The following is a 26120-nucleotide window of genomic DNA, read 5'->3' as shown; positions in this document are numbered from 1 at the left end:
TCTACTTATAAAGAGACACCATGCTTTTGACTAATCACTTCCAACTTGGATTCCTTGGGGAGGTCAGCCGCACCATATAACTGGCTGATAATATGCATAACTGTTCACGTTCACATCTGCCTTGAGTGACCACCATTACGAATCAACAGTTAGTTCTCACAATATTATAGCGCAAATGAGCTCAATCTTTTAAGTTTTAGAAAACAGAACGGCTGAACCGAACCGTTTCTAGTCTTGTGTAATAACCAATTTGAAGTGGCTGCCTGTGTGTGCATCCAGCTGACAACCTCTGCTTGTTTCTTTGGGCTTTTGGGCCCCGGGGACACGCCCCTTTGCCCTCCAGGCCTCATCCCCGCCCCTCCATTATAGGCATCCTGTTCATTGGTACGCATCTAGGAGATGGGCGGGATTTAAACACCTCTCGAAGCTCATTGGGTTCTCCAGCCGTCAGTCACATTGTTTTCAGTCTTCATTGGTTTACGGGTTCAAGAGGCGGAGCTCGGCAGTCAAGTGGACATGGCCGACGGAGGCAGATGGCGGGTAAGTAACAGAGGGCTCTTTTTTGGGCCTTTTTAACCCAATTATCTAATCGGGAGGGAGCAGAATGGAACCTCAGGAAGAGAGCAAAGCAGCCTCTGGCTCAAATGTATTTATCACCGCAGCCACCGCGCCCCTGCGAGGCCTACCACGCGGAATGGAAGCTCTGCCTAAGCGCCAGGCACTTTCTGCATAGCTACTACGTGCACGGCAAGTGGCCGACCTGCGAGCAGTGGCACCGCGACCTGGCCAGCTGCCAGGCTTGGGAGCAGCACCACAGCGCGGAGGCCCAGGTGTGCCAGGGGCCCGGGGTGGTGCTGCAAATGTCTTCTAAATGCACAGCCCGGGAATCCGAGTTAATGCAGCACACACACTATACTGGAGTCCCTCTCATTCTTCTCCTTCTCTATAAAAGTAAAAACGGGATTGGGGAGATAGTATAATGGCTCTTCAGAAGATTTCCATGCCTGTGGCTCTGTGGTCCCAGGGTCGATCCACACACTGCACTTCCATAAAGCTAGAGCTGAGCTTTGCTCATTACACACACACACCCCTCTTTTTCAATAAAATATAAGAAACTTTTTAAAAATTAAAAGAAAAAAAAAAAAGGACTACACTGAAAATGCTACTCACTTGGCTAGTGTGTTGATTTGCCAGGTTTTTAAGTTGGGTTTTGTGGTCTTTCCCTATCTCTTCACTTCTGTCTCTATCTCAGAAAGTCAGTCTGGAAAGATGAAACCACTGAGATGACCAAAAGTAGATTTTTTTTTTTTTTATTAACCAGAGCACTGTTTAGCTCTGGTTTATGGTGGTGTGGGGGATTGAACCTGTGACTTTGGAGCCTCAGGCATGAGAGTCTCTTTGCATAACCATTATGCTATCTACCCTCCACCCAAAATATTTGTTATTATTTTAAATATTATTATTATTATTTTAACCAGAACACTGTTTAGCTCTGGCTTATGGTGGTGCGGAGGATTGAACCTGGGACTTTGGAGTAAAAGTAGAGTTTTTTAAGTACGATTTTAAAAAAGTTTTATTAACTCCAGACGCAGTAGATTCATGAGAGATACTTCAGAGCATCACTTGGTTAAATTATGCAAGTTCAAATCCTGGCCAGAGGGAGTTGGGCTGTAGTGCAGCGGGTTAAGCACAGGTGGCGCTAAGCTCAAGGAACGGCGTTAGGATCCCGGTTCGAGCCCCCGGCTCCCCACCTGCAGGCAGGTCCCTTTACAGACGGTGAAGCAGGTCTGCAGGTGTCTTTCTCTCCCCCTCTCTGTCTTCCCCTCCTCTCTCCATTTCTCTCTGTCCTATCCCACAACAACAACATCAATAATAACTACAACAATAAAACAACAAGGGCAACAAAAGGGAATAAATAAATAAAATAAAAAGAAAAAAAAATCCTGGCCAGAGTAATTCTCTAGTTTTTCTCTTTTCTCTCATTGTCATTCATAAATAAAATTATATATATATTAAAACAGCAATAGGTGTTTTCTGCCCAGCTGAATATATCAGAAGTATCCACAAGGTTTGAAGAGTTAGGAGGATTCTAGTATTTGCTTTTTTGTTTTAAATTTCCCCTTTTGTTGCCCTTTTTTTTTATTGTTGTTGTAGTGATTGTTGTTAGATAAGACAGAGAAATCAAGAGAGGAGGGGAAGACAGGGAAGATAGACATCTGCAGACCTGCTTCACCGCCTGTGAAGCAACTCTCCTGCAGGCGGCTCCAACCAGGATCCTTACACCAGTCCTTGCACTTTGTGCCACCTGCGCTTATCCCGCTGCGCTACTGCCTGACTCCCTAGTATTTGCTTTTTTAAATACACTTTAATTATCTTTATGTATTGGATAGACAGCTAGAAGGAGAGATAGAGAAGGAGAGTTAAGAGAGAGACCTGCAGACATGCTTCACCACTCAAAAAGCTTTCCCCTTGCAGGTGAGGATGAGTTCAAACCTAGGTCCTTGTGCATTGTAACGAGAATACTCAACCAATACTCAACCAGGTCCACCACCACCCAACCCCCAAGTATTTGCTTTCTGATTACATAACTTTCAAATGCATATGTAGTGACCATGCAGTTTAACTTCTACAACTTTACCCTAGAGAAGTAGTTGGGAAATAGTGCATGTTTATCTGTGTTCCAAAAAATATATTACATCACTTTTTGTAATTTGGCAAAAAATTAAATGCCTTCCCAATTCAAATAGTAGACATTTGATCAAACAGCTTTTTACACAATGGAGTACTCCATAGCTTTTTATTTCCTTTTTTATTTGTTTTACCATAGTGCTGCACAACTCTGGTTTTTGGTGGTACTGGGAATTGAACCTGTAACCTTGTAGCCTCAGGCATGACAGTGTTTTTGCATGTCCATTATTCCATCTCCCCAGCCAATACATAGTTTTCAAATGTAGATAGTAATCTATCCCAGCATGGAAAGATGCCTACTGCTTAGAGAAAAAAAGAAAAGAAAAAAAAAAAGCAGAAAGTAGACTGAGCCAGTGAAAACTATTCTTTAGGGTAACAGCTCTTAAAACAGTATGAAAGAAGAAAGAACTAATAATTTCATCTTAGGGATGGAGGTCTAGGAATCTCATATTCTACTTTGCATTTTTAATGTTTTTCAAACAAGAACAAAAACAATCTGTCTTACTGTTGAATGTAAAACATTAATTCCCCAATAAATTAAAAAAAAATAATCTGAGACAGTAGAATTTGAGATGAGAGATGTAGTAAACTGATAAAGATGAAGAGAGGCTGGCCAAGCACCTGGAACCAACCAAGAACCCCTGTCCTTGTTGTGATATTCTATCCATGTTGGGGGTACTATGGTGGAAAAAGAAGTCTATGGGTTGTCTCTAGTCTGAACTGTTGAGGGAGTCTCGGGCATGTCTCTTATCTGGCCTTCCTCTCCTCTTAAAGTTGATTAAATCATCCAGCAGAATCTTTTAAGTCCTAAGGCCTATGAGAATATATCATTTTAAGTTTTTCTCAACTTAGGTGCACCCATGTGTTTTATAGTTTTGGAGCAAGAATGGTCTAAATTTATGTATACTAGACTAGTATGGAACAGTTGCCAGAGTTTATAAGGGAGAAGCAGTGGCATTTCAGAGTGATTTTAGATAGCATTCCACATGTCCCATCTGTTTTGGGAGGGCCCTGAGGAGGAAAATGAAAGCACCTTGTAAGGGCAAGGCAGGAAGTGACTGGTCTTCTTTGCACAGAGATCCCTTTGTAAGAGCGAGCATGCAAGAATCCAGGCTGAAAAGAAGCACAATTTGGTGTGGGCCCTGAGGCAGACCCCCCCCGCAGACTGGCACCTTCCTCTGCCAGAAGAGAAAGACAAATGATGAGCAGCCGTGTGTAGCCTCTTCTCATCTGTAGCAGGACTCTAAGGATGGTGATCAACCTAAAGTCTAACGTATCCCTGGAGGTTTCCACATGACTTCAAACAGAAACTAATGTCTCCAGCTTTACTTCCCTGCCTTTCACCTGTCTACAGGGCACCCCACTACTGCTGTACTCTGAAAGACAAATGGGCCCACTGCACAGTTTCCAGGAAGCCCGGTACCATCGCATATTTCTGGACATCCAGGTCAAGTGGACTCACATTATTCACCCACTCCCAAGCCGACAATAGTACAGGGGAATGCCACCATGAGGTCTAGAATCCTCTGGTAAACTGAATGGTAGCCCTGGTATGTGGCAGCTAAATGACTGTGCTGTGATGAACAACCTTCCTGATCTTGGCTTGGTGATGACATTGCCTTGCTGGCACTGGTGTTACACTCTACTGCTGCTGCCCACATGCCCACATGCCAGGTGCTGCTCTGCATCACAGATGGCCTGTGCCTCTGAGTCAGTGCTATGCACTATCTAGGCTCTTGGTATACCCCTTGGAAACGATTTTCAAATTCATATGGATACATAACACACAAGCTAACATGGAAAGGGGTCATGGAGACAGGGGCCAGGCACTTGGTAAAGCACACATATCACTATGCGCTAAGGATACTGGTTTGAGCCTCTTCTCCCCACCTGCAGGAAGAACGATGGTCCATGAGCAAGTGAAGCAGGTCTGCAGATGTCTGTCTCCGTATCTCACCTTCCCTGTCAGTTTCTCTGCCAAAAAAGGATGGATCATGGACTCATGAATTAAAACCATGCCTCAGACATATGGACTTTAGTTCTCCTTGCCTCAGTTTCCCCTGTTCACTTTTCAAATAAGAGATGCCTCAAAGATAATTTCATATATTTGATTCTAGAGGCTGAGAATTAAGTCTGTATTTGTTGAACTCATGACTTTTCAGACCTGACATTATTGTGCCAAGCAGTATTAGAATTTTATATGCTTTATAATGCTTGTAGATGCTTTCAAAATATATGTGTGTGAATCTAATAAGAACACTCTATTGCTACTACTAGTAATATGGTTTATGGTTATGTCAGCAACCCTGTGCTTGTGATGCTAAAGATGATGCTGTGAGGCCCCGGAGCCTTCCTGCTCTTTTCTGACCGGTGGGAGCCCGACGTTTAGTTCCTCCCTCAGGAGTAGGCCCCAACCTGAAAACAGTCAAACATCTTTTCACTTACCCTTTAGGACAGAATAATCTTATCACTTCAGAATGACATACATTAAAGAATAAAATTTGTTCTCTTGTGTGTTTATTATGTACCCCCAGAGTTCCTGTGACTGTGCATACCTGTGAAGGTAGATGTGTGCACACATAGGCTCAATGAGTGTGTGTCTGTCTGTCCATAAGAGATTGGGTATGTTCAAACAGAACCACAGGAGCAGAGGTGAGTTTTTCTTTTTTTAACCAAACACTACTAAGCAATGTGTTATAGTGCAAGTGATTGAACCTGGGACTTCAGAGCATCAGGCACGACTCTTTTTGTATAACAATTACACTGTCTCCCCTACCCTGTTTATCCCTGGGACCTCAAGATCCTCAGGCATGACAGTCTTGCAAAGCCATTGCACTATCTCCCAAGCCCTCACCAGTTATTTATTACAAAGGATAGAACTCAGAACCAGCCAGATGAAAAGTGCATAAGGAAATGCCATATGAAGAAAGTGCAGAACTTTCCTGTCCTCTCCAGGTATGTCTTCTCTCCTAAATCTGTGTATCCACCTACCCTGAAATTCTCTGAAGCTCCTTATTAGACACTTAACTGCGGCTTCATTGTAGAGACATGATTAGTTCATTGTCAATTAAACACCACCTCCAAACCCTCTCACTATAGGTCTGGAGTCGCAGAGCTATAAATTCCTTTTTTTATTTTATATATATTTTATTTATTCCTTTTTGTTGCCCTTGTTTTATTGTTGTAATTATTGTAGTTGTTATTGATGTTGTTGTTGGATAGGACAGAGAGAAATGGACAGACGAGGGGAAGACAGAGGGGGAGAGAAAGATAGACACCTACAGACCTGCTTCATCCCTTGTGAAGTGACTCCCCTGCAAGTAGGGAGCCGGGGTCTCAAACCAGGATCAGTCCTTGTACTTTGTGCCACGTACCTGATTGAATGCACATGTTACAATGCGCAAGTACCCAGGTTCAAACCCAGTCCCCACCAGGGGGAAAGCTTGGCAGGTGGCGAAGCAGTGTTGCTGGTGTCTCTCTCTATCTTTCTCCTTACCATACCATGCCTCTTGATTTCTGGCTGTTTCTTTTTTTGTTGTTAATATTTTATTTTATTTATTTATTCCCTTTTGTTGCCCTTGTTGTTTTATTGTTGTAGTTATTATTGTCGTTGTTGGATAGGACAGAGAGAAACGGAGAGAGGAGGGGAAGACAGAGAGGAGAGAAAGATAGACACCTGCAGACCTGCTTCACCGCCTGTGAAGTGACTCCCCTGCAGGTGGGGAGCCGGGGTTCGAACCGGGATCCTTAGGCCGGTCCTTGTGCTTTGCGCCACCTGCGCTTAACCCGCTGCGCTACAGCCCGACTCCCGATTTCTGGCTGTTTCTAATAAATCCAGATAATAGTAAAATAAATAAATTGTCCTGACTGACCTGGGAATGGTAGAATCATGTACGGATGAGGGCCTGGCATAGCCAAAAATAAAAAGAAATCAGAACAGACACAAAGGGATTACTGAGGACACATTAGAAAATAAGTATCCTTCCACAAGCCAAGAAGTCTCTGGAGCTATCTGATCTTGGAGCTCTACCTTCTGGAACTGAAAGCTGCACTTGTGTTAAAAAAACATGTAGTCTGGTACTTTGTCCTAGCAGTCTCCAGCATGCTGACCAATCAGCCTTGAGCACCTGAATTAAAGATAGCCCAGACAGATGTCATGTTCCCTGGGGGACACAGCAAACCTATTAGTCATTGTGTTCCTGGTTCACTTCATTGTTTTCAGTTTAACACCCAAATCCTGATGAGGCTTCTGTCTCACTTCTGCATGCCTGTACAGACAACACAGTGCCCCGCCAGAACGAATTCAGGTATCCTTCACCTCCACTTCATATATTCACTGTGCCTCTACTTTATGCTATACAGCTGGAATCTTTCCTTCTACTGAAAGGCGGTGGTTGGTGTCTGCTATTCTCTCCCCAACATCTGGCAAGGAGGGGCAACATCTTTCACTCCTTCAACCCTCAAGCAAATTATTTTCTTCTTTTTTACCAAAGCACTGCCCAGCTCTGGCTTATGCTGGGGACTAAACCTGAGACCTTTGGTGCCTTGGGTGAGAAAGTCCTTTTACATAACTAGTATGCTATCTCCTCAGCCCATCCATGATTAAGTTTGATGTTCATATAAGACACAGACACTTGATTAGATGTACATTTATTCACAACATGCCTGAACTCAGGTCATCCTGGCTTTCATAAGCAATCAGGTCTTTGAACATCTACCTTCAGTGCTATCTTTTGAATTCCATCTGTGTGTACACCTTGGTAACGTCATGGTACCTGCCTTCAGGGGCCTCGTAATTGGAGATTGGTGGTGTATAATCCGGCCCTTCCTTCTCAAAGGGGAACAGGTTGGGATCTCGCTTGGTGGCCTCCGCATGGAGCTCTGGAGATAGGAGTTGCAGCTCCTGCAAAGCTTCCTGCTGGGCCTTAAGCATGGACTTGATGGTGTCCCTCTCCATCTCATTTTCTTGCTGCTTATACAGGGACCACTTCTTCAGAAGCAGAGCTCTCCGCTCACTCTCCTCAAAGGGGAGCTCCACCTGAGGCCGCTGTCTGGGAACAGACAAACCCAAAATTTGTGAAGCTAAGGAGCCAGTGAGTCTGGGTATGGCCTACAAAACTCTACTGCCAGGTTCAGATAGGACTGAAAGAAAAAGGGAAGTGGGGGCAAAGTCAGGAATGGAATGTTGACTGTTGTAGCAGTTGCAACTGTTACTAGGAACCAGTGCCATCTGCTTTCCATGAAAATAAAAAGCAGTGATGTTCTGGAGATAACTGGTAACATTTCAAGACAAGATAGTTGGCAACATTTCGACACTTACAGGAGAAAAGTGAAATGGTGTCATGAAAATGGGTACCAAAATTGCAAGGCATCAAGAACTTGTATGGCCCTAGAGTAGCAAAAAGCTACCTTCATGTCCCACTTGAAGGACAAGGTTTTACTTAAAAGAGAACACACAGTTTACAAGAAGGCAGCAACCCTCTTGCATATAAACATCCCAACTATGAGCATTTGTGTTACAAAGTGGCTAAGGTTTGTTGTTTATTTACCAGAGTACTGCCCAGCTCTAGCTTATGGAGGCGCTGGGGATTGAACCTGGAACCTTTGGTTCCTCATGTATGAAATACCATTTACAAAACCATCATGTTATCTCCCCAGCCCAAGGCTAAAGGTTTTCTACTATCAGATAGGACAAGGGCTACTGACCTAAGGCCAAAGTCATCAATTCCAGTTAAAACTACTCTTTCTTGGAAGTTGGGCGGTAGCACAGCGGGTTAAGCGCATGGGTTAAGCACATGTGGCACAAAGGGCATGGACCAGCGTAAGGATCCCTGTTGGAACCCCCAGCTTCCCACCTACAGGGTAGTCACTTCACAAGCAGTGAAGCAGGTCTGCAGGTGTCTATCTTTCTCTCCCCGACTTCCCTTCCTCTCTCCGTTTCTCTGTCCTAACAACATCAATAAGAACAACAATAATAATAGCTACAAACAATAAAGCAACAAGGACAACAAAAGGGAATAAATAAATATTTTTTAAAAAGAAAAAATTACTCTTTCTTAAAAAACAGGAATTCCAGAGCAGTGCTGATATGAACTTACTCAATATCTGGGCTGGCCAGAGGCTCAGCCATTTGAAAGTACTACTTTTACAACTGCCAAAAGAGACAATCACAGAGAAAAGGACCAAATAAGCCTAAACATGCTGATCTATTCCCACTTGAGGTATGAATGACAGCCAGAACTACTTGGAGATGATGAAACTGCTTTAACATGAAGACCTCAAGCCCAGAAATTTACCTCTCTTTATCCAAGAACCTCACAGGGGTAATAAAATCTTCAATGGGAATTAGTTCCTGGGTAGCTTTTTCCAATCTTCGGATCCTCTTTTTCAAACGGTCCTTTACTGCTTGTTCTTTCCTAGGATCTACCTTCTTTTTCTTCTTCAAAGGTTCTCCTCTAATGGAAAACGCAAACATTAAACATTTTCCTTGAGTTTCATAAACATGCTGAGATGTATGGTACTAGAAGTGTGCCCTAGACTTGACTGAATTCTCTACTGGTGAAGACTGGCTGGGCCTGACTTCTCATATGAAGTCCGTAAGGCAAGGGGAGTCGTTGTATATCCACCCCCTCACCCCCCACCCCCCTCACCCCCCCAGCATTCCTTTTGAACTTTGTAGGCACTATCAACCCAGGAAGGGATAGAAAATTGTCATGGGGGAGTCAGGCGGTAGTGCAGTGGGTTAAACGCACATGGCGTAAAACGCAAGGACCAGCATAAAGATCCCAGTTAGAGCCCCCAGCTCCCCACGTGCAGGGGAGTCACTTCACAAGCAGTGAAGCAGGTCTGCAGGTGTCTATCTTTCTCTCCCCCTCTGTCTTCCCCTCGTCTGTCCATTTCTCTCTGTCCTATCCAACAACGGCATCAATAACAACAATAATAACTACAACAATAAAACAAGAGCAACAAAAGCAAATAAATATTTAAAAAATAAAATTGTCATAGGATGTCAAGGTAGAAATAAAGGAAAAGTATTTTTTTAGTATTTGAGTTTAGGTGTGTGTTGGAATTGCACTGAAAAGTGGAAATACCAAACTGATTAATTAAAAACTTATTTCCAGGAGTACAGGAGATAGCTAAGCCACTGTATTACCATGTACCCCAGACTTGAAACCCACCACATGGGAATAACCATGTGCCACTACCTCACCAAAGACAGAAATGGAAGTCCTTGGAGAAAAAGATGTTCATGCTGTGCCCCTATGAACATCAATGAATCCCTCCAAAAATCATTTATTAAAACTACTATTAACTTTAATTTTTTCCTTATTATAAATAGTACATACTGAAGACTGAAAGGTATCTACCTAAATTTAACTGGTAAACCTAGTAATCCATTAATTTTGCAAGCTGGACATCTTGCAGTCTTGTTCTATTCGAGTACACATCTGTCTCCTGTAACTAACTTCTCACAGAGGTCTGGCCCACGGTTCAATTTACCTCATGGGAACGAGCTCCCAGAAAGACAACAACGAAGCTCGCTGGTGGTTGCCTCTAATCTGTGTCTGCAATGTTTCCATAAGCCTGAAAAACAATTGTATTTAAATGTAGTTTTTATTCAATTTTTTAAAAATTTTATTATTGGCTAGAGACAAGAGTGAAATTGAGAGGGGAGGGGAAAAGAGAGATGGGAGTGAGACAGACACCTGCAGCTCAGTTTCACCACTTGTTAAGCTTTCCTTCTGCAGGTGGAAACAGGGACTTGAACCCGAGTCCTTGACCACCGTAATGTGTACACTTAACCAGGTGTGCCACCGCCTGGCCCCCAGGTTTTCTTTCACACACACACACGCACACACACACACACACACACACACACACACTAAATATGAAAAAGACACTTTTAGGGGCTGGGTGGTGGCGCACCTTGTGAGCGCACATGTTACAGTGCGCAAGGACCCGGTTTCGAGCCCCCGGTCCCCACCTGCAGGAGGAAAGCTTCACAACTGGTGAAGCAGGACTACAGGTGTCTATCTCCTTTTCTCTGTCTCCCCCTTCCTCTCAATTTCTGGCTGTCTCTATCAAATAACTAACGATTTAAAAAAAGAAGACACTTTTTTCTTCTTGTTTTTGCTTTGTCCTTGTCCTGAAATCGTGAGGTGTGTAACAGCTGGGCGTGATAGTAAGGTCAACATAGGCAAGTTTTCAAAGCCCCACGTTCACACAGGAAGAGTGTAGACCGGATCCCTGCGTCTCACTGCAAAGCCCTGTTATTTTCACACACGCAGGAAGAGGAGCCATTGGTTGGAACACCGCCGCCCTCCAGGAGGTGGTAAAGGGGTGCTCACTTGAGCACCCACGTCTCCCTATGTCAGAACTCACCAACTGGACCGGCGCACAGCGCGTGCCGAAGCTACTAGGAGCGCTGTAGCCATGGTCCCTGGGCGAGTCCGCCAGCGGCTTCTGGGCACGCGCCTGTCCACTGTCAGGTCCGCGGGCCCGGTAAGGACACCGGCAGGTCCTGGTTCCGTTGGCGAATGGCTGGGACTCCAGGCCCCGCCCCCGACGCAAGCACGTCCTTACGTAATCACGCACGACGAGCGGGCGAGCCGCTGCACGCTCCGAGCGCCTCTTGCGTAGCCCAGTGTCCTCCCTTCCGCCTCCGTAATGGGGACACACACACATGCCAGCCCCTCCCCTAGCCCCTCTTGTATGGGGTTGCAGCCGCCATGCAGTCGCAGTATCCGCAGAGGCGTCCCTCTGCTCCAAGTCCTAGTGCCCACGTCTGCGAGAAAGGCCCCAACTCTATAATAAACTTTTCCCCTGTGACCCTCCCCAGCTGGCTCTTTTTCCTGGATTCGTTCGAACCCAGGGCGGCCACCACCCACGGGTGGCTGCATCCCGACACCAGCACGTGGCCTGATGCTCGCGAGATGCCCAATAGACGCGTGTTGATCAGTGACGGAAGCTAGTTAATTACTCGGATTCTGAACTGACGGGGCAAAGCTGGCAAGAGGCGGTTGACAGCACCCGACGTCGCTTGCGTCCACGGGCTGGGGCTGCCTCGCTGCGTGCCGCTGGCCCACCATAGTCTCGGGGGTCGGGTTCTGCCCTCGCCGGAGGCTTTGCGGGGGCCGATTCCAAAACTGAGCCGCGCTAATCGGCTTTTACCCACGGAGAAGCCGGGGCGGCCCGGTCCGCGTAAGGAGCGGTTTCCTGCCGGGGCGATTTGGCAGGTGCGCGCCGTGACTTCCGGCGTTGCCCGGGAGCCGCCAGAGGAGGAGCGGTGCAGGGGATGCGGCTGTGGCGGCGGCGGCGGCGGCCGAGCGCGGGGGGCGGCTGTGGCGGCGGCAGGGGGCGCGGGCCGACGATGGCGCGGCGGCGCTGAGGGCTCGGGGCGGGAGGCGGCCGGAGGGCGGGAGGAAGCGGCAGCGGTGGCTCCATGGCCGGGGCGCGCTGAGAGACGCGGCTCTCGCCTCAGCCCGGCGGCGGCGGCGGCGGCAGCAGCAGCAGCAGCAACAGCAGCGGCGGCGGCGGCCGAACAATGAAGCTCCTGAAGCCGACCTGGGTCAACCACAATGGTGAGCGCGCGCGGGGGCCGGGCCGGGGTTGTAGGCGGGGGAGCAGGGGCGCAGGGACGCGCAGGCCGCCGTCGGGCGGCGTCTCCCCTCGCCCGGGGCCGTGGCGCGGGGTCGGCGGGCGCGGACTTTGTCCTGGGCGCGGGGCACGTGTTCCGCCGGCCGCGTGGACGCCGCCTCCCTGCACTTCGCCGCTGCGGGCGAGCGCTGCCGCGGGGCCGGGACAGGACCGGACCGGGGCGGCCGGCCGGCTTCGGGGAGTGGCCCTGGGCGCGGGCCAGCTCCGGCCACGCCTCTGCCTCCGCCGGGGCGTCCTCGGGAGGTGCGGGGTGGGGCGCGGGGCCGAGCCCCCCGTGAGCGTGCAGGGGTGGAGACCCGCGGTCTGCGCTGCCCACCTGGGCGTGGGCCTCCTGACAGCGCCCAGGAGGACTGTGCTCAGGTCCGAGGCTCTGGAGCACCCTGGACCTCGTCGGGAGGCACCTGGTCTGGGCAGCCCCGCCGGCGCAGGTGCCCTCTAGGTGGCGAGCAGAGCTCTATGGCCGAGGGCCCAGGCCCACCGGGGGCGGAGGGTCGTCATTCAGTCTTCTGATTGAGAAGGGGCTCATTCAGATAAGCCAGCAGTGACCAGCAGTTTTACCCCATTCTGCCTTTAAATTTTTTTTAATATTTTATTTATTAATTTATTTTTGAGAGAGTGATAGGAGAGAGAGAACCGGACATCACTCTGGTACATGTGCTGCCGGGGACTGAACCAAGAACCTCACGCTTGAGAGTCCGAGCTTTATCCGCTTGCCACCTCCCGGACCTCCCATATTCTGCCTTGATGCCACCCTGCTACAGGAGTTGGTCTTTGCTCCACTGGGTGGGGCTGGGGGGCGGGGCACCTGAGGCCCAGGTTGTGCTCCTCCCACCTAGGGCCAGGAGCCCAGATGGAGCCTCCAGCTGCTGACATGACACAGGTCAGGATCATCATCCTTAGCCTATAATTCTGCCCTGTTGCTCCTGATACTTTGCAACGCCACCAAAGGAAGTAACAGCATTGCTTTCCGATCTTGCTTTTTGTGTCTGTTTTTATCAGAGCCCTGCCCAGCTCTGGGTTATGATGGTGCTGGGGATTAAACCTGGGACCTTCGATGCCTCTGACATTAGAGTCCCTAACCATTATGCTCTCTCTCCAGCCCTTACTGTATTATTTTTTAATGCAGTTCCAAGAGCTGGGCACAGGACCTTCAAGTGTTGAGTGGCTCCCCGGGTCCAATGTTCTGTTTCTTTCTTGAGAAACTTTATAATCTATGGAGTTCTACACGTTGCCTTCCACAGCGCTCTCATGTAGTGCTGGTGTTAAACCTAAAACTTCATGTGTGGCAAGGTGCTGGCACTGCCGAGTAAACTATATATATAAGATGTTTTTGCTTTATGAACAGAGTCGTAAGTTACACAGCTGGGAAGAACTCCTGGGCAATCTAGCCTTGTCCCCAGAGGGAACCTGCTGACATTGCATGTATCTCAGGTCCTGTCAGTGAGCAGGGAAAGAGAACTATATATGTCTTGGCTTCCTTCTTTGTTCCAAAGATTTTGTTTTTGCCAGAGTACTGCTTAGCTCTTGTTTATGGCAGTGCAGGTGATTGAACCTGGGACCTCAGTGTCAGGCATGAATATTTTCTTGCATAACTAGCCTAGCTTTTCTTTTTAATTGGGGTGGGGGAGACAGCATAATGGTTATGCAAAAAAGACTCATGCCTGAGGCCCAGTTCAATCTCCTGCACCACCATAAACTAGAGCGGAACAGTGCTCTGGTAAAGTACATAAATAAAAAAATTAATACTGTATTTGTTATTAGATTCAGGGAGAGAGAGAACCAGAGTATTACTCTGGCACATGCGGTAACAAGGTCAAACTCAGAACCTCGTGTTCAAGAGTCTATTTGTCAAGCACTTTATTTACTACACCACTGCCAGACCCTTCTATCTTGTTTATCCAGAATGTTTGCCTATAAGCTACAAATTTGTCTAACACATGAAATGGGTCTGGAATGAGCCTTGGGGACCAAAAATTGATGCAAGCATATCCTACCAAGACTGTCCTACAAACATTTTTAGTAGGACCACTGACAGTGTCCACATTGGGAAAACGGGGGGGGGGGGGGGATTGCAGTGGTAGATAGCATAATAGTTAATGCAAAGAGACACTCATGCCTGAGACTGAAGTCCCAGATTCAATCCCTTGCATCACTATAAGCCTGAGCTGAATTGTGCTCTAAGACAGAGAGAGAGACCCTACTAGCAGGATCTAGCAGACCCTACTCCACCTCCACTTATTTATTTGTTTATCCCCCTCCCAAGTGTGTATGTGTGTGCATTTTAAGGGAATGACAACGCAACATCATTCTAGCCATTAGCTCTGTTTGTGTCTTGTCTGGTGGTGCCTTCTGGATATGACTGAGAAGTAGTGGTTATAGGCCTGTCTACCTTCTATACTTGCCCTGTCCCTCTTCTGCTATGCATCACTAGTTCTGAGCATGGCAGTCTGCTTGTGATGGGATTCACACTGAGGATGGTAGAAGAACAAGATGGAAAGATATAGCTCTTTTAGCTGATGCATGTATCGTGAAACTGATCCATCTCAGGACTTGTCATATTCTCTTGACAGGCAACAAAAACAAAACATTCCTAGTAGTACAGTTCTCAGGAGACAACTGAGCCTGCATGAGATGAAGTGGTCTCTCTGGGATTTTATTAGATGCAAATAGGATCCTGGCCTTAATGGTCACACTGACACTAGCCCAGGCTTTTAGTGGTAGTTTCAGTGCTAAGTTTGCCTGTCTTAAATGCCCTTTTTCTCCTTAAAAGTAGTTTTCAGAAACCACATAGGAAAATTGGTATCAGGAGTCCTTTCCAATTTGGATAATGTCCTCTGTGGCTATTCAGAGGGTTTTAGACTCCTGATATGACAGGTTTCTCTTAGGTATTCTTGGCAATGCTAGGGAATTCTATAGGAAATCAAAAAGACTGGAGCCGAGGTGGATGAAGGAGAAAGGAGTTGATTCACGAGAACCTTGCAAGGACCGAAAGTCCAAATCACTCTGAAACTCATGGCCCTGAAAAACAGGCTGGTACAGCTTCTATAGGGGCTGCAAGCTGAGAGCAGAAAGCTCATCACAGAAGCAGAAGCTGCAAGTTTAAGGGGTGGGACTTGCACCCATTGCTCGAGGTCTGGTTGCTTTAGTTACTGTTATGGTTACTGTTATCTTTCCTTTTTTATGATTTGTTATTGGATAGAGAGAGAGAGAGAAATTGAAAAGGGAGAGGGAGAAAAAGTGGGAGAGAGACACCTGCAGCCCTGCATCACCACTCGTGCTTCCCCCCACTCCCCAACCCCCACATGTGGGGACCAGAGGCTTGAACCTGGGTCCTTGTGCACTGTGATGTGTGCACTTAAACAGGTGCGCCACCGCCTGGTCCGGGTTACTGTTATCTTTCCTGCATAGCTGTGTCTGGGAAAGTTCAACCTCAGCATAAGATATGCCATGGAGAGGGGGGAGATAGCATAATGGTTATGCAAATGGACTCTCATGCCTGAGGCTCCTAAGTCCCAGGTTCAATCCCCCTGCACCACCATAAGCCAGAGCTGAGCAGTGCTCTGGTGTTTCTTTCTGTCTCTCTGCATCTCTCTCTCTCAAAAAAAAAAAAAAAAAAGATATGCCATGGGGGCGGGGGGTACCTTTCTCATGGTCTCCTGATATATGGGGCTTCTCTCATTATTTGGTTAGTTAACTTTTTTTTTTTATATTTATTTTCTCCTTTTTGTTGCCCTTGTTTTTTTTTATTGTTGTAGTTATTATTATTGTTATTGCTGTTGTTATTGATGTCGTCTTTGTTGGATAGGATAGAGAGAAATGGAGAGAGGAGGGGAAGACAGGGGGAGAGAAAGACAGACACCTGCAGACCTGCTTCACCCCTGTGAAGTGACTCCCCTGCAGGTGGGGAGCCGGCAGCTCAAACTGCTTAACCCTTGCGCTTAACCCACTGAGCTACCACCCAACTCCCTGTTAACTCTTTCTTTGCCTTGACATTCTCTTTTCTGTATAAGGCATTTTACTGTTCTGGCCTTGTGTTCTGCTTATCTACTGCTTACTTAGTGAAGTTCAGTCTCACCTTCATCTCAATTCTTTGTTTTCACTTATTTGACAATCTGCATAATCACTTGTGCTGTCTCAAACTCCTGCGCATACTCAGTCTTTCTGCACATTCTCAGTCTTTCTATGTATTTTCAGTTTTTCTGTCCTTTGTCACTGTGACTTAGTAAGATACGTTTGGTTCCCCTCTTAATTCTGTGTTGCCCCCTGCCTCCCGGCTCTGACCTTCCTGCCAGGCACCTTCTACCCTGGCAAAGATATTCTTGGAGTCACCCAGATTCCTAATAAGCACCTTCTAGGGACTTCTTACAAACATATCCTAATCATACTATAAGCATTTTCAAGGGCTTAATTTTTGGAGATTTCTTCTCTCCAAGACTTCTTCAGAATTTACTTCTTGACTGTTCTCCAGTGGTGGGATATGAAATGTTTTCAGAGAAGACCAGGTGGGAGGACCTTGTTCCCCTCTAGTGAAATTGAATCTTCCTCATTGACCTGATTGAGCCTGCAAGGTCTTGTGTCCTCTTACACCACTCATCATAGCCTAGTCTGTCCTGCAAATTGTTACTTCCCCAACCTGGCATAATCAGTGCTCCTAATTCTGTTTTTTTTCTTATATTTGACATAACAGAGAGAAATTGAGAGGAACGAGTGTGGCAATAGAGAACTATATATATGGGGGGGGGGGCTGTAGCACTGCTTCCCCACTTGTTCTTCAAGCCCCCCCTTGTAGGTAGTCATTACAGTCTCTTTGCATAATGATTATGCTATCTACCCCTTGCCATCCCTTTTTATTATGTTTATTTATTGGAGACAGCCAGAAATTGAGAGGGAAGAGAGTGATAGGGAGGGAGACAGAGATACCTGCAACACTACTTATCACTTGCAAAGCTTTCCCCCAGCAGTGAGACTAGGGGCTCAAAACTGGGTCCTTGCACATTGTAGCCTATGCGTTCAGTGAAATGTGCCAACACCCACCCCCATCCCTTGCAGGTAGGGATTGGGGTCTTGAACCCAGGTCCTTACACGTTTGCTCAACTGGGTATGTCACCTGCAGACCCCTGCAATCATTTTTTTTTCATTTTTTTAAATATTTATTTATTCCCTTTTGTTGCCCTTGTTTTATTGTTGTAGTTATTATTGTTGTTGTCGTTATTGGATAGGACAGAGAAATGGAGATAGGAGGGGAAGACAGAGAGGGGGACAGAAAGGTAGACACCTGTAGACCTGCTTCATGGTCTCTAAAGTGACGCCCCTGCAGGTGGGGAGCCAGGGGCTGGAACTGGGATTCTTATGCCTGTCCTTGCGCTTTGCGCCATGTGCACTTAACCCGCTGTGCTACCGCCTGACTGCATTCAATTTTTTTTCTTACATACTACATAATGCTTTTTTTTTTTTTCTGTATATCTATCTACCTACCTCACAGGATATGACTCTCCAACACTCAACAACTTTCATCTGTTACAGTAACAAAAGCACTTGAAACTATGACTTGGTACACAATATATACTTCTGTTACATGAATGGAGAAACCACATAGCAGAAACCCAGAATTCAACACACTCCTATTAGCATCCCATTTGTTTTGTAAGGTCTTTTCCTTATCTCCTGAAGTGAGTTCTGAGATGTCACTACCATTTGCAGGTGTAAAACTTAGTTTTGGGTGGCTCCCAGAGCCACCTGTGCTAGAGTCTATCACTTGTAACCACAGACACCGTCTTTGTAGGTGAGCACTGCTACAAAGATGTTTTATGGGAATTTTTTGCTTCATTACTGTAGTTCCTTCCTGTTCTGTATTGTGACTCTTTCAACTACCAATCACCTATGAGATACCATTGTGATAGTAATTACCTAAGAAGACTCAAGAGAAGTGTTTGAGGTCATATCTCTCAGCCATCTTTTTTTTTTGTTTGTTTTGTTGAAAAGTAAAGTAGAAATGACAGGTATAGGGGAGTTGGGTGATAATGCAGCGGGTTAAGTGCACATGGCACAAAGCCCAAGGACCAGCATAAGGATACCAGTTTGAGTCCCCAGCTCCCCACCTACGGGGGGTCGCTTTGCAAGCGGTGAAGCAGGTCTGCAGGTGTATGTCTTTGTCTCCCCACTCTGTCTTCCCCTCCTCTCTCCATTTCTCTCTGTCCTGTCCAACAACGATGACATCAGTAACAACAACAAAAATAACTACAGTAAAACAACAAGGGCAACAAAAGGGAATAAATAAATAAATATTAATAATAAAAAAAAATTTTTTTAAAAGGATAGGTATACCATTAATGGATCTTAACTTTTCCTGCAGCATTTGTCTATTAATAATCCAGGTAGTTTTGGTAAAATACTTTAAGGGGGCCAGGCAGTGGTGCACCTGGTTAAGCGCACATGTAAGCACAAGGACCCGAGCAAGAATCCAAGTTTAAGCCCCTGGCTCCCCAGCTGCAGGGGTGTCACTTCATAAATGGTAAAGCAGGTCTGCAGGTGTCTCTGTCTCTCTCCCTCCCTATCTCCCCCTCCTCTCAGTTTTTCTCTGCCCTATCCAATAAAATAGAAAAAATAAAATAAAATATTTTGTTTGATTATACTATTCACTTGCTTTCTCTCTTCTCTCCCTTTTCAAAAATATTTTATTTATGGGATCAGTGGTAGCACAGTGGGATAAGCGCACATGGCACGAAGCTCAAGGACCATCGGAAGGATCTCAGTCGAGCCCCTGCTTCCCACCTGCAGGGGGGTCGCTACATAAGCAGTGAAGCAGGTCTGCAGGTGTCTTTCTCTCCCCCTCTGTCTCCCCTCCTCTCTCCATTTCTCTCTGTCCTGTCCAACAACCATGGCAGCAGTGACAACAATAATAATAACAACAACAACGATGATAAACAAGGGCAACAAAAGGGGAAAAAATAGCCTCCAGGAGCAGTGGATTTGTAGTGCAGGCACTGAGCCCCAGCAATAACCTGGAGGCAAAATATATATACACATATATCTCTCTGTGTGTGTGTGTGTGTGTGTGTGTGTGTGTATTATTTAATGTATTAATGAGAGGAATAGGAGGAGGGAGAGAGAGAGAAAGAACCAGACATCACTCTGGTACATGTGCTGCTGGGGATCAAACTCAGGACCTCATGCTTGACAGTCCAGTGCTTTATCCACTGCGCCACCTCCCAGACTACTGTTCTCTTTCTCTCACTCACTTTTTCTGTTGTTGCCAGAGTTTATTACTACCCCCACCCCATGCCCAAATTTATACCTGCACAATTCTGTTGTCAGCAGACTTTTTTTTTTTTTTTTTTAGAATGGGAGAAAGGAGAGATACCACAGCATCACTTCCCCTTTGCATCATGCTCCCATATGGTAGGCTTGAACTGGGGTCTCAGTGCATGGTAATTGAGCACTCTACTGGATGAACTATCTGCCATCTCCTGGTTTCCTACTTTCTTTTTTTCTTTCTCCTCTGGAGCTTCACTGCTTCAGAATGGCTTATTCAGGTAGAGGCGGAGAGACAGTGGGAAAGATGACTCAGCATCAAGGATTCCTTAAATTGGGGGCAGGGAGGAGAATGGCAGACCAGCTCATTAGTGAGCTATTTTCTTTATTTATATTGGTGATTTAATGTTGACCTAAAATATTCTAGGATAAAAGGGTATAATTCCACACAGTTCCCACCACCATAATCCTGTGTCCCTATCCCCTCCATTAGAAACTACGTAAGTTGGGAGTCGGGCTGTAGCGCAGCGGGTTAAGCGCAGGTGGCGCAAAACACAAGGACCGGCATAAGGATCCCCGTTCGAACCCCGGCTCCCCACCTGCAGGGGAGTCGCTTCACAGGCGGTGAAGCAGATCTGCAGGTGTCTATCTTTCTCTCCTCCTCTCTGTCTTCCCCTCCTCTCTCCATTTCTCTCTGTCCTATCCAACAACGACGACGACAACAACAATAATAACTACAACAATAAAACAACAAGGGTAACAAAAGGGAATAAATAAATAAAATATTTAAAAAAAAAAAAAGAAACTACGTAAGTTATTGCAACAAAGTATAAGACTCTGGGGTGGGTGGGTGGGTGGGGAGAATACAGGTCCAAGAAGGATGACAGAGGACTTAGTGGGGGTTGTATTGTTATATGGGAAACTGGGGAATATTATGCATGTAGAAACTGTTGTATTTACTGTTGAATGTAAAACATTAATTCTCCAATAAAGAAATTTAAAAAAAAAGAAAGAAATTACGTAAGTACTCTCAAGGTCACAGATATGGGCTGACTTTTTTCTGTGTGTATGTGTATATTTATATTTTTCCTTTAAATAGTCCTGACTTCACTTCCTTTCTAAGTCACCCCTATACCTGTTAACTACTTCCAGGAGTCTTTTCTTTTTTTTTGATCTTCTCTCTCAGATGTGAGAAACAGTGCCTGCCTTCCTCTGGTGTTTTCATTGGTAGTATAAAAACAAGATTCCTGGTGACAGATGCTTCAGGTCCTGGTGGAATGAGGGTACAGTGCCCTTTGGTTTTCTTTCCTTATCACCCCTCTTGGGGAGCCAGGGGCTAGAACCAGGTTCCTTACACACATCCTTGCACTTTGCACCATATGCACTTAACCTGCTGCACTACCACCCAGCCCTCTTAGACCAAAATTCTTTATGAGGTACAGAAGGTAGGAGTTCTGGTTCAGTAATAGCTTCTCCACTGGGTGTGGGTGTTGGCAGGTGGATCCATACCCCTAGCCTATTTCTATCTTCCCCTAGTGGGGCAGGGCTCTGGAGGGGTGAGGTTCTAGGACACATTGGTGAGGTAATCTGGCCAGGGAAGTCAGGATGGAATCATAGTAGCATGTGAAACTTGGTAGCTCACCTAGAACTAATTTAAAAAAAAGAAAGAAAGAAAGAAGAAATAACCAGAGCATGACTATTGCACACATGATACTGTGCCTTGAACTTCAGACCTCACACTTGCAAGTCCAACACTTTATACACTGTACCACTTCCTGGGTTACCCAGCATGTGAATATATATATATTATCTTAACCACCTTACCCCCTTCCCTCCCTCCCAACCCTTTTCCAGAACACTGATCAGCTCTGTCTTATGGTGGTGCAAAGGACTGAACCTGAGTCCTTGGAGCTTCAGGCATAAGAGTGTCTTTGCAGAACCATGCTGATATCCCCCTTCCCTCTTAATCATCATCTAAGTTTACAATTTAATTGATATGTATAATAATGTATAATATATAATATGTTATATGTATAATAATGTAACTGTCACATTATTGTACAACCAACCTCTATAACTTTTTCATCCTTCAATGCTGAAATCCAGTCCCTACTAAACAACTCCTACCCCACTTCCACTCAGCCTCTGGAAATTATCATTCTACTTTCTATCTACAAATTAGACTGTCCTGGAGACTTCATATATTCAGACCTATAGTTTATTTGTGGCTTTGTTCCTTTTTCTTTTCTTTTTTTTTTAATTTTATTTATTGATGAGAAAGAAGAATAGAGAGAAAGAAGCAAACATCACTCTGGTACATGTGCAGCCAGAGATTCAGAGATTGAATTCATACTTAAGAGTCTAGTGCCTTATCTACTAAGCCATCTCCTGAACCATGAATAATGTTCCTTTTTCTAATGATGAAATTTTATTTTATGTAATTCATGACCATAAGATAGGTGGGAAAGAGGGGTCAAATAGGAATACCAAAGGAGACCACCTGGGACCTCAAAGAGGCAGGACTGGAATCATTTCAGGAACCCACCAAATCACTGATGAGTGCAAACACATGTGGCTCATGGACAGGGAGGAGCCTAAGGAGAGATTGAGCGGCTGGTAACAGTCCAGCAGTTTACCAGTTAAGGCACCGCCTCCAGTCTGCTTTACCAACAAAAAGACTGCTTATAGGAGGAGAGGACTCCCCTAAGACTCACCAAATGCAACTGTGAGTCTCCATTGCTACTGCCCTTAGAGGCTACAAGAGCAGGGGGGAGGCCCTGTGCTGACATCTGGGAACAGAGAACTGACCAGGAAACTCAGGAGAAGAGCTACACATCAGTGGTCTAGTAGTGGGAGCCTTTCCACATTGTTCTCCTGATGAGAACATGGTGAATAATTGCCTCAGAACTACAGACTATAAATGGAACTTTTTTAGAAACTCATAGGGCCTGGCTAGGCAGAGAAACTGAATTGAGCCTGGAGCTTTGGATCCTTGGGGTGTGAGAGTCTCTTTTCATAACCACTGTGCTAGCTCTCCCCCACCCTGATTTATCTCTTGGTCAGGAGTGAGGGATTAAGCTAAGAAGCCTACTTATACTTTAAAAGCCCTCAGGCTCCCATAGCCTACAGGGAAGAAAAAGAACAAAAGAGGCTTTTAACAGCCTCTGTGCTCCAGCTCAGGGATTGAAATAATATTGAAACAACTGTTAAAAGTACTGAAAGAGGGACCTCATAGCATACTCTATAGAATGATTAAACCAACAAGAAGAAATATTGAAGAAATGAACCAGGACAAGAGTCCAGCTAAAAGCCCCCCAAAGGTTGAACCACAAAATAGTGAGGTTAACATCCAAACACTTGTTAAGGAAATAGTCAAAGGAGTGAGTAAAAAGTTTGAAAGAATTGTCATCAGAAATGCAGAAACAACGAATGAGACCCTGGAAGAAAACACTATCTCAAGATTATTAGAGAGCTGAAATAGCTGAGTTAAGAACACAACTAGCTGAACAAACTAAAACAGTATCAGAACAGGTTAACAAAATAGATGAACTACAGAAAACAGTACAGGGGAGAGAGAATAGAATAATTGAGGCTGAAGACAGAATTAGCAAGATTGAGGACAAATTAGAGATGACTAAAAAAGTAAGAGATCTCAAAAAGAGATACTGAATACAACAACAGAGACATGGGATGACTTCAAAAGAAATAATATACGAGGGAGTTGGGCAGTAGCACACTGGGTTAAAGGCATGTGACACAAGGACCCACGTAAGGATACCAGTTCAATTCCCCGGCTCCCTACCTGTTAGGGAGTTGCTTCACGGGTGGTGAAGCAGGTCTGCAGGTGTCTTTCTCTCCCCCTCTGTCTTCCCCTCCTCTCTCTATTTCTCTCTGTCCTATCCAACAACAGTGACATCAATAACAACAACAATAAAAAGAAAACGAGCAACAAAAGGGGAAATAAATAAAAATTTTAAAAAATAATAATAATATACACATTATTGACTTACCAGAGGAAGAAAGAGAATGAGGGAAAGAAAGCATTCTGCAGGACATAATAGCTGAGAACTTCTCTAGTCTAGACATCAAAGACATAAAAGGTTCAAGAAGCCCAGAGTGTCCCAAACAGACTTAACCCAGACTTAAAAACACCAAGACACATCATATTTAGAATGGAAAGGAATAAGGATAAAGAAAGGATCCTGAAGGCTGCAAAAGAAAAACAAAGGGTCACCTACAGAGGAAAACCCATAAGATTAGCAGCAGACTTCTCCACACAAACACTACAGGCCAGAAGAGAATGGCAAGATATCTATCAAATGCTTAAGGAGAAGGGCTTTCAACCAAGACCACTGTATCCTGCTAGACTGTCATCAGAGTAGATGAAGGCATAAAAGCCTTCTCAGACAAGCAGCAGTTGAAAGAATCAACTATCACCAAGCCTGCCCTGAAAGAAGTTCTAAAAGGTCTCCTATAAACAGTCAGACCAACTAAATAGGCCATATATCAGAACAATCTAAAAATCTACAAGAATGGCATTAAAATATCTTCAACCAATGATATCAATAAATTTCAATGGCCTGAATTCACCTGTTAAAAGGCACAGTGTGGGAAGATAGATCAGAAAACACAGCCCAACAATATGCTGTCTGCAGGAAGCCCACCTAACTCAACAAGACAAACACAGACTCAAAGTGAAAGGATGGAAAACTATCATACAAGCCGGTGGCCCACAAAAAAAGGACAGGAACAGCTATTCTCATATCTGACACAATAAACTTTAAAATAAATAAAATTTAAAAAGATAGAGATGGACATTACTTAATGCTCAGAGGATCAGTCAATCAAGAGGACTTAACAATTGTGTTTTTTTTTTAATATTTATTTCTTCTCTTTTGTTGCCCTTTTTTTTGTTGTTATTGTAGTTATTATTGTTGTCTTTGTTGGATAGGACAGAGAGAAATGGAGAGAGGAGGGGAAGACAGAGAGGGGGAGAGAAATATAGACACCTGCAGACCTGCTTCACCGACTGTGAAGTGACTTCCCTGCAAGTGGGGAGCTGGGGGCTCGAACCGGGATCCTTATGCCAGTCCTTGCGCTTTGCACCATGGGTGCTTAAGCCACTGTGCTACTGCCCGACTCCCTAGGACTTAACAATTGTTAACATCTTTGCACCCAATGAGAACCCATCTAAATACATCAAACATCTACTGAAAGAGCTACAGCAATATATTAACACAGTCATAGTAAGGGACTTCAACACTCCACTCTCTCAACTTGACATCATCCAGGCAGAAAATCAATAAAGAAAGGAGGGAGCTAAATGAGGAGATAGATAAACTAGAACTATTGGACACTTTCAGTGTCATTCACCCCAAGAAACTGAAATACACATTCTACTCAAGCCCACATGGCTCATTCTCAAGGACAGACGATATGTTTTGGCCACAAAGACATCTCTCTTTCTCTTTCTGCCTCTCTGTTTTTATATTTAGAGAGAGAGAATATCCATTGCCTAATCCACTACACTATCTCCCAGATCATGATCTCTTCTTTTTAAAGCAAAATAATTTTTCACTATGTAAATCATACTATAATTTGTCTCCTCATTCATCTACTGATGAGCACTTGACTTACTTCTACCTCTTAGCAATTGTATCTAATTACTATGGACATGCATATACAGACTTTTTTTTTTTAACCAGAGCACTGCCCAGCTGTGGCTTATGATAGTCCTGGGGATTGAACCAGGGATTCTGGAGCCTCAGGCATGAGAGAGTCTTTGCATAAACATTATGCTGGTACAAATGATTGTTGAAATTTTTTTACTTTTATTTTTCACACTGCTCTGCTTCTAATTGGGCATGCACTTACATGTGCATCACATCAAGTGAGAAAGACTGAGTCTAAGTGTTTTTTTTTTTTTTTTTTTGCCTTCAGGGTTATTGCGGGGGCTCGCTGCCTTCACTATGAATCCACTGCTCCTGGAGGCTATTTTTTCCCATTTTGTTGCCCTTGTTGTTACCCTTATTTTGTTATTATTATTGTCATTGCTGCTGCTGTTGTTGGATAAGACAGAGAAAAATCAAGAGAGGTGGGGAGACAAAGGGGGAGAGAAAGACAGACACCTACAGACCTGCTTCACCACCCGTGAAGCAAATCCCCTGCAAGTGGGGAGCTAGGGGTTCAAACCGGGATCCTTACCCTGGTCCTTGCACTTTGCACCATGTGTACTTAACCTGCTGAGCTACCACCCAACCCCCTTAATTTTTTTTTTTTTATGTTTGCTGTTGCTTACTATTGGGATCCCTAGGGCTGCTCTGCTGGCTTATTTTAGCAATTAAAAGATAAAAATAGCGGGAGTCGGGCGGTAGCGTGGCGGGTTAAACGCACGTGGCACAAAGCGCAAGAACCGCATAAGGTTAGAACCCCCAGCTCCCCACCTGCAGGGGAGTCGCTTCACAGGCAGTGAAGCAGGTCTGCAGGTGTCTGTCTTTCTCTCCCCCTCTCTGTCTTCCCCTCCT

At 45.2% G+C, this 26120-nt stretch overlaps 3 protein-coding genes across 4 annotated transcripts in view; 2 read left to right on the top strand and 1 right to left on the bottom strand.

The window, feature by feature from the left end:
• The first annotated feature begins 398 nt into the window (after positions 1 to 398).
• C1H22orf39 (chromosome 1 C22orf39 homolog) lies at positions 399 to 5192 on the top strand. The gene is made up of 3 exons (XM_007520780.3): positions 399 to 540; positions 663 to 830; positions 3765 to 5192. Exons 1-3 carry the CDS (start codon positions 517 to 519, stop codon positions 3888 to 3890), a joined length of 318 nt encoding a protein of 105 aa, XP_007520842.1. The 5' UTR covers positions 399 to 516; the 3' UTR covers positions 3891 to 5192.
• A 2130-nt stretch (positions 5193 to 7322) lies between these two features.
• MRPL40 (mitochondrial ribosomal protein L40) lies at positions 7323 to 11273 on the bottom strand. The gene is made up of 4 exons (XM_007520779.3): positions 11071 to 11273; positions 10189 to 10272; positions 8985 to 9143; positions 7323 to 7739 (listed from the first exon to the last, which is right to left on the bottom strand). Exons 1-4 carry the CDS (start codon positions 11121 to 11123, stop codon positions 7415 to 7417), a joined length of 621 nt encoding a protein of 206 aa, XP_007520841.1. The 5' UTR covers positions 11124 to 11273; the 3' UTR covers positions 7323 to 7414.
• A 709-nt stretch (positions 11274 to 11982) lies between these two features.
• Positions 11983 to 26120, top strand: part of LOC103111492 (protein HIRA) — a 106031-nt gene continuing 91893 nt past the window's right edge. The window contains exon 1 of one of the 2 annotated variants that reach the window (XM_060195083.1): positions 11983 to 12269. In XM_060195083.1, coding sequence (XP_060051066.1) covers positions 12233 to 12269 — 37 coding nt within the window. In that variant the 5' untranslated portion in view covers positions 11983 to 12232. The remainder of the gene's footprint in view (positions 12270 to 26120) is intronic. The other variant, XM_060195072.1, reaches the window with a different exon arrangement.

Source organism: Erinaceus europaeus, chromosome 1 (genome assembly GCF_950295315.1).
Source record: "Erinaceus europaeus chromosome 1, mEriEur2.1, whole genome shotgun sequence".
NCBI lineage: Eukaryota > Metazoa > Chordata > Mammalia > Eulipotyphla > Erinaceidae > Erinaceus > Erinaceus europaeus.
The sequence above is the reverse complement of the archived record's forward strand: the minus strand, read 5'-3'. Positions and strand labels throughout refer to the sequence as shown.